Below are 7,436 nucleotides of genomic sequence, written 5' to 3'. Positions count from 1 at the left end.
TTAATGGGAACCTATAGTTCATTGTTGGAAGTGCCAGCCAAATGGATGCTAATGTCTAGCCATAAATGAACATCATTTGCATGTGAAGCCCATTAAGCTCATTAAGTGTCACATACACCACACTCTTAATTTTGTGTATTGAGGTGTGCACGTGTCAGCCATTATGGCATCATAATGACAAGTGCTTTAGAGTGTGCTGATTTCTTGCTGCATCTTGTTGATTGTTAAAAAGAAGTGGAATATATTTTACAATGCAGATAAAACACATTCATGGCATTAACAGAAATGTATAGAGAGCTAAATAGCAACAACTTGCTGAGGTTGAAAGAAAGACACACATCCATCATGTGCAAGTGTCAGCCATTTTGGCACCCAATGAAAGCTTTGTTAGAGTGTTCTGCTTTCTCTCTGTGTGTCTCTTGCTGGGTTTAAAAAAACTGGAAAATATTTGATAATGTACATAAAACACAATTTATTCCGTTGACATGTAATGTACATAAACCTACATAGAAACAAACTGAGGTTAAAATGTTTAACATTTTCTCAGAGCAATCTAATTACTAGCTATGTTAATACCAACAGTTTAAACAGTCAGTCATTTTAAAATCATCTTCACATAGCCAGTATAACATCACCATGACAACCATTATGACATCACCAGCACATAGCCAGTGTAACCATTATGACATCACGAAGGTTTATGTAGAGTGTGCTGTTTCCTGCTGGGTCTCATTTTGCTTGTTGGTTGGCTACAAACAACAAGCAAGATGCGTTTCCAGCATTTTTTCATCAATTTTTTTATTCTTCTTTTATTTCAATTTTTTATATTCACTAAAAGCTCTGTTCCTACATTAGCATGCCTTAGATGTGACAAGGAGTTTTATAAAATCAAGGATGAATTTATAAACCTGTTTGACAAGGGACACAAGCTTGATGCGATTGAATATTCCAAAATAGGTTTTATTAAAAGATTTTTGGAAAAAATATTTACAGTTACCTTTGAGGGCGTTGTTGCCAGTATGGAAGAGAGGACACTGGGTAAGTATTAGCTCTGTAACTAATATGCCAAGCTGGTAGGACTGGGCTCTATAAAGCATATTTGTATTAGTACAGGTAGTATTTAATTATACTGTCTGTTAAAAGTGTATCATAATATAATGTTTGCTTTGTGTTTTAATGGCCAATATTTAATACAAAACACAGCACCATAAATTACAAAAGTCTTTCTTTTAGGGATGCACTGAATCCAACCCCCAATCTGTCTAAGGGGGAATTTACTAAAGTTGCAAGATTGCAATTTTGCTGCAATTATGGAAAAGTCTCTAGAAGTCTTTTCGAAAAAACACAGTTGCAAATAAAAACCCCAGAATCCTATATTTTTAAAAAAAAAACAGAAATCTTACGGCCTAATTGTTCCCCATGATTTTGTTGCCATAGCAAGATTTGGATATAACTAACTTCTTTAGATTATACATATACAAGATGGGAGCAGTTTGTCGAGATTATGAGTTTTTTTTTCAAATGCTCAGTTACATTTTAACAAATATACTCTGAGGATTCAGCCAAATCCTGCATTATCACAATATGCCATTGCAAAGTTTTGTTCACATTTTAATTTCAAATAGGCCTCAAATTTGGTATCTTCTTTGAATCTTTTGCGGAGGATTTAGTATTGATCCAAATGCAAAACTGATGGATTTGGTGCTTTTATAAATAAGAGACGTATAACCGAGTTAGACACCTACAGTATATAAAACACTATGGGGCCGATTCACTAAAGTGCGAAATAACGTGCGCTATTTTTAGCGTGCAGTAAAAATTTTATTGCGTCTTAATTTTCGCGACTTTTCGCACGATTCTCTATAAGCATACTTGCGCTATTTTACGTGCAATATCGCATGCGTTATTTAACTCGCAAAGACTATTTCAATGCGGTATTTGTCGGTACATGTGCTAAATAACGCTTGCGTTTAGTTGCCGGACATAAATAGTAGCTTATAAATACTGTATATAAATTGTCGCCGCATATAAATAGTGTATATAAATAGTAGCCACATATATAATTGGTAGATGCTTATAAATAGTAGCCACTAGTGATGAGCAAATGTGTTCTGGTTATCTTTGGTGAAAAATTAGCAAATCTTTTGAAAGATCCACAAAACGGCAAAAATGTTGTGCGGGCAAAAAAATTGTTGCCCGTGACTATTATTTTTTGACGCCTGTGTAAATTTTTGGTCATGCGGTGAATTTTTGCGTGGTGAATTTTTTCATGCCTTTTGCCATTGGCAGATTGTTTTGCGAAACGCATGAAAAAATTTGCAGTGGAAAAATTCGCCGCATATCCAAAAATTTGCTGCGAATCCATGCCTGGCGAAACATGTCATCACTTGTAGCTGCATATAAATAGTCGCGCGAATGAACGCACGCCATGTTAGTTAATTGCGGAAAATTACTGTATTAAAAATGACCATTTCCCAGCAAACTGGCGGCTGCATCACTCTAGGGGAAACACATACTTGAATAAATAGCACTGCAAAGGAAGGAGGTCCCTGCCCCGTAGAGCTTACAATCTAAGTCCCATTAATGCACATTCAGACTAACCCAGTATGTGAAATTCAAGACAAATTTTATAATCTGTTTCTTTTACAGATACCCTCGGGATAGCTGAATTGGCCAAGGAGTTTCGAAAAACAATGAAAACTATAGCAGATACTAAATTTAAAGGTAAGCTTAATTCTACTAGAAAATGATGTTTATTTGGAGAACAAAAAGCTACAAAGTTTTCTAGTTGCTGGAATAAAGGTGGCCGTACACTGCCAGATCCACCAAACAAGTGGATTGGGATCCAGTTCGACCACCAATGCACAGGGGCAAAGTAGACTGATCCAATTGTAGGCCCTGGGGTCAGTGATTGGATCATACACTGGGCCTATGGGGGCCTGTCGGTTGAGAATCATATTAATGCGATCTTAAATACACTCTTTGTCCAACGGGATGTTTAAACCTGTGCAATTGCTGTTTGGGTCAGATTTGTCTTGTTAATAATTCAACAATTCTGCTACCCTGCAGTTAGGAATGGGAATTGACCCCCAACATAAAGTTGTATCTAATGCAAGAGATTGTAATTCTAACCAACTTCCCAATATACACACCTTCAGCTCTCTTCTCTGAACTCTGCCTTCTTTTTCATGTTTATGCAGGAGCCAGACTTCTCAAGGTCATAGAATCAAACGTGAAAGAGCTACAACGGAAATCTGAGATTATTGTTCAAACGTTTGAGCAAGAACGTAAGTAATTTAACCGCAATAAATACCTGTATTGTCTGACACATATAATAATTTATCCACTTAATCTAAAAAAATTGTTTCTAAGGAATATGTTTGAAATGAATTATCTTGAAATATTTACTAATTGTTCTCTGTTTCACTTTTTAGGTACATGCCCCAATGTGAAAGGTAAGTTTTATGAATCCTGTTTGTTATAGTGATGAGTAGTAAGGCAGTAGCAAGAGTAGCGCATTGTATTTTGTACCCCAAATGCAGAAATAAATCTAGATTTACCAATATATTGTTATTTTAAACGTGGGGACTTGTTTAATTACTGTTAACTCTCTACAAGTGGTAGTGAAGCTCAAATTGCTCGATACCCCAGTTCTATCTAATATGTTCCCTTAGTAAATAATCCATAAAATAATCTAACAAAGCAGCAATTTAATAAACATTTTTAAAAATCAACAAAAACTGAAATTCCCATTTAAGAGATAGATGTGTCTCTTTATATATTAATAGAATTTTCTGTACTCACCAATTGCTGATATATATTTTATTTCCTATATTGTAACTTTTTCTTCTTTTTGTCTTTTCTAGGTGGCTTCAATTGTGGTGAGTAAAGTCTAATGCTTCAGTGACAGCATAATATAAATAGTTTGGTTATTTAGTATTATAAAGTTACTATTTCTATACTATTTCTCCATCCATAGTACCTGGTGCATGGGGTATGGGTATCAGTGGGCCCACCAGACACACTGAGGTCCCATTGACAACAATTAGATGTAAACAATTGTAAATGTAACAGGTGTGATATAGACCTGTGGGAGGGGTATAAGAAAGGGCGGATGGAATTACTACTATCTGGGGGCAACAGGGAGATCCTCCAGTACCTTGAGGTACCTCCAGGACTTTAGCTTTGTGTAACTTAGTACTGATATATAATCATTTTCTATATTTCTAGGAGTTCTTGAGCAGAAAGTCATTCAATGCGGCACATGCAAAGAGCAGACTCTGGCGTGTGTCGGGGGCCCCAAAGAGAACAAATGTGACGGTACGTTTTTTATAGCATACAGTTTCCTTAAACCTTAGTAAAAGAGTGGAGACCACTAAATCCCAAAATGTCACTGTATTGCATGAAGAGGCCTCTTGTTAGACAGAGGGAAAATTCATTTACTAATTAAATTATTTCTTTTTTTTTTTTAGAAATTATGTCTAACTGCGTGATGTGTGTGTGTTATGGAAAAGTATGTCAACGTAAGTACTTACAGCTTCCACATTCATGTCTGAATACAATATAATATATACTATTAGCACTGGTTTTCCATCCAAGACATAATTCAACTGATTTAACTGAAATTATATATCACTTGTTGGTGCTTTCCACCTTTTCTGCAGAAAACCCCAGAAAACACTTGCATTAATATGATGAATCATTTAATAAATTCCATAGTTAGCAATAGAAAACTGGGAAAATGCTTTATTAAGGAAAGAAGATTCCTGGAAACTTTCCCATACACTTTCATAACAAATTCCATTGGCTTTAAAGTTATCCCTAAATGTAATTTCAATTGAAAGCAGTGTCTGAGTACCGCTTGCTATTTTCTGCTATTGAATCAATGTAGCAGAAGGCAGTTCATTTACAGATCTATGAAGAAGCCTGTAGGCTATGGAGGAAGTCCTACATGGTTTCAGGAGACAGAACCAGCAGTGCCAAAACAGGCAAATGGCTTTCAATTGCAATTACATTTACAAAGAATATTCAAATCAATATAAATGTCAATTGAAAAGTTAAATCACCAAGCATAAGCATTGTGACTGTGCCTCTGGCAGGAATGAAAATCTGAATGTATTCATTTCTATATCTGCAGACAGAACAACTAAGAAACCATGCCATGCTTGCACGGAATACAAGAAGTGCCTCAATGAGGTGCTGCATTGTAAAGGTGAGTTGTGTTCTCTTTTGGGTCTTGGTAGGGTTCTGGCTGGGCCTATAATCAGAGCTTGAGAGGAACTCATTCATTTTTATTGCAATATTTGTATCTTCTAGATCAGGATATCCAAGTTGCTGAAGGTGAAGATGTAAAGTTTGACTGCAACGTGAAATTTCTAGACAGCATTGGTGGAAAACTTGAATTTGTTTTAGAAAAGGTAGATTGCCACAATTCTCTAAATACTGATTAATCAATTCATTTCTTACATTGGAGGATGATGAAGAGTGAGAAGGGGGTTATAAAAGTGTATATAATGGTACCTGTAAGCTTCTATAGGCCGCTCAATGACTTGGTTGATCAAATGTTTTGAGTTTGCCAATTTGTTTAGGAAAACCGATATTTGTCACTATCATATAACATGGTTTTCCCATTTTTTTTGCTTTCTAGAAAGATGAAGTGGGCGTCTTTCCCTTGAAGACCTCCAACAAACCACAAATTCATATAGAAAAAGCTGGCAAGGAGCTTTCAGGTCGTTACACCTGTACAGCAAAGACCAAAGATTCAATGTTTCCAATAAGCAGAGTGGATTTTACAGTAAAAGGTAAGTATTTATTAATAAATAGCAGTGATACCATGTGTATTAATCTGTGGGCAGATAAAATGGAAATAAGTACAGCATTCAGGGTATTAAACACTGACCCAACATTTTGGTCCCATCACATATTCTCCTTAGCATTACAGACATAGTGAGGAGTCCTTATTAGACTCTATCATTCCCAATAAGAATTGTCTTTTCTACAATATATCATTTGTTCATATTGTTATTTAGGAAGCATGATCTAATACCCAGTATAACAAATATTCATCTTTGTTTCTCATGTGTAGTTGTGAGCCCACCAAAACCCCTATCTCTGGACTCATCAGTTCCACTTCCTGCTGAAGATATGAAAGATACATTTAAAGATAACCAGTTGGCCCAAATCACAGTGATATGTGCTACTGTTATCTCATTGGCGATTTCTGCATCAATAATGATTTGCATATGGTAAGTTTGCTTTAATTAACATTGGGAATTAAAAGCTGAGGCACATGGAATGATTCTCAAGCATTCCTCCTATTTTTAGTACCTAAAATGCAGCTTCTAAACATCCAAAATCACCCCGTCCCCTTCCCATTTTATTCCATGGGTATGGCCTGGAAATACTAGTAGGGGTCTTTAACATGTGATTGTCACAAGAGAAATGTTCACAGGCAGGTGAGAAGGTCCAAGCTGGTGTTTTCATACAATTCCTATTATACACAAAGGGGGGTGGCAGGAGAGAATGTTTTTATACCATGGTGGCTTAGCATAAATGCGTAAACCAAATCTTTCTAGGCTTACTATATTTGAGTTTTATGGGGAGTTGTGAGAAATAAGGATAAGACCCCTTGGAAGATGCCTCACAAGACTGTTTTTGATATTTCAGTTTGTTAATAAGAGAAAGCAACAGAGAAGAAAAGGCTTCTGTCCAGAAGGAACCAACGGAACTGGAAGAAGTGAAGATCTCTATGGATATTGAGAAGAGCAAGCCGGACACTAGAGAAGAGGCAACACAAACAGATGGCTGAGGGCAACAGATATTCTGTTCCCCTATGGCTGTAACCCAAGGTCATTCTGCCCTGAATACTTACACAGCGCTCCCTCTTTATACCTCCTTATTAACAGCTACTGTTATAGAGGCTGATGTTATTTAAAGGCATTTGCCAAAATAACGAATAAGTTGGTGAGGAAGGGCGATAGCGGGATGGTCGGCGGGTTGGGGGTATAAAGAGGGAGCAGACGCTGCTATTGTGTATTCAGAGAGATATTTTGTTTATGGACAAGGAGCCAATGGGGCAGAACCGTTACTTGTGTTGTGGACATCGCAGAAGAGTGTAAAAAAAACTTTGTTTTTGTCTATAAAAATACAATAAATTATATTTTTATTTTATTTCTGTAGTCTGTATCGTATTTTTTGGATGCTATACTCTGCCTGCCCTGCCTGTGTGTGCCATTCTCTGCCTGCCCTACCCAGCCTCTGTGTGCCATATTCTGCCTGCCCTACCCTGCCTGTGTGTGCCATACTCTGCCTGCCCTATGCTGCCTCTGTGTGCCATACTCTGCCTGCCCTATGCTCCCTCTGCGTGCCATACTCTGCCTGCCCTACCTTGCCGGGGTGCCATTCTCTGCCTGCCCTGCCTGTGGGTGCCATTCTCT

At 37.1% G+C, this 7,436-nt stretch overlaps 2 protein-coding genes across 2 annotated transcripts; both read left to right on the top strand.

The window, feature by feature from the left end:
• Window positions 1–752: 752 nt before the first annotated feature.
• Window positions 753–4,683, top strand: LOC108648815. Its single transcript, XM_031893511.1, has 7 exons — window positions 753–1,038; window positions 2,650–2,724; window positions 3,201–3,287; window positions 3,435–3,455; window positions 3,867–3,881; window positions 4,231–4,320; window positions 4,473–4,683. The coding sequence occupies exons 1-7, from the start codon at window positions 768–770 to the stop codon at window positions 4,565–4,567; spliced, it is 654 nt and encodes a 217-aa protein (XP_031749371.1). The 5' UTR covers window positions 753–767; the 3' UTR covers window positions 4,568–4,683.
• A 268-nt stretch (window positions 4,684–4,951) lies between these two features.
• On the top strand, window positions 4,952–7,170 carry LOC116407827. The gene is made up of 6 exons (XM_031893871.1): window positions 4,952–4,988; window positions 5,138–5,212; window positions 5,317–5,417; window positions 5,648–5,801; window positions 6,086–6,245; window positions 6,667–7,170. The coding sequence occupies exons 1-6, from the start codon at window positions 4,952–4,954 to the stop codon at window positions 6,806–6,808; spliced, it is 669 nt and encodes a 222-aa protein (XP_031749731.1). The 3' UTR covers window positions 6,809–7,170.
• Window positions 7,171–7,436: the final 266 nt, after the last annotated feature.

The sequence above is a fragment of the Xenopus tropicalis genome, chromosome 9 (assembly GCF_000004195.4).
Source record: "Xenopus tropicalis strain Nigerian chromosome 9, UCB_Xtro_10.0, whole genome shotgun sequence".
Classification (NCBI taxonomy): Eukaryota; Metazoa; Chordata; class Amphibia; order Anura; family Pipidae; genus Xenopus; species Xenopus tropicalis.
Note: the sequence above shows the minus strand (reverse complement) of the source record. Positions and strands in the feature narration are given on the sequence as shown.

What these genes read in the sequence shown, in the direction of transcription:
- LOC108648815 (XM_031893511.1), top strand. Translation starts at nt 768, where the DNA reads ATGCGTTTCCAGCATTTTTTCATCAATTTTTTTATTCTTCTTTTATTT. An exon ending in TCAAACGTTTGAGCAAGAAC is followed by an intron (nt 3,288 to 3,434) that starts GTAAGTAATTTA and finishes TTCACTTTTTAG; the next exon opens with GTACATGCCCCAATGTGAAA. An exon ending in CAAAGAGAACAAATGTGACG is followed by an intron (nt 4,321 to 4,472) that starts GTACGTTTTTTA and finishes TTTTTTTTTTAG; the next exon opens with AAATTATGTCTAACTGCGTG.
- LOC116407827 (XM_031893871.1), top strand. Translation starts at nt 4,952, where the DNA reads ATGGTTTCAGGAGACAGAACCAGCAGTGCCAAAACAG. An exon ending in AACCAGCAGTGCCAAAACAG is followed by an intron (nt 4,989 to 5,137) that starts GCAAATGGCTTT and finishes CTATATCTGCAG; the next exon opens with ACAGAACAACTAAGAAACCA. An exon ending in TGAGGTGCTGCATTGTAAAG is followed by an intron (nt 5,213 to 5,316) that starts GTGAGTTGTGTT and finishes TGTATCTTCTAG; the next exon opens with ATCAGGATATCCAAGTTGCT.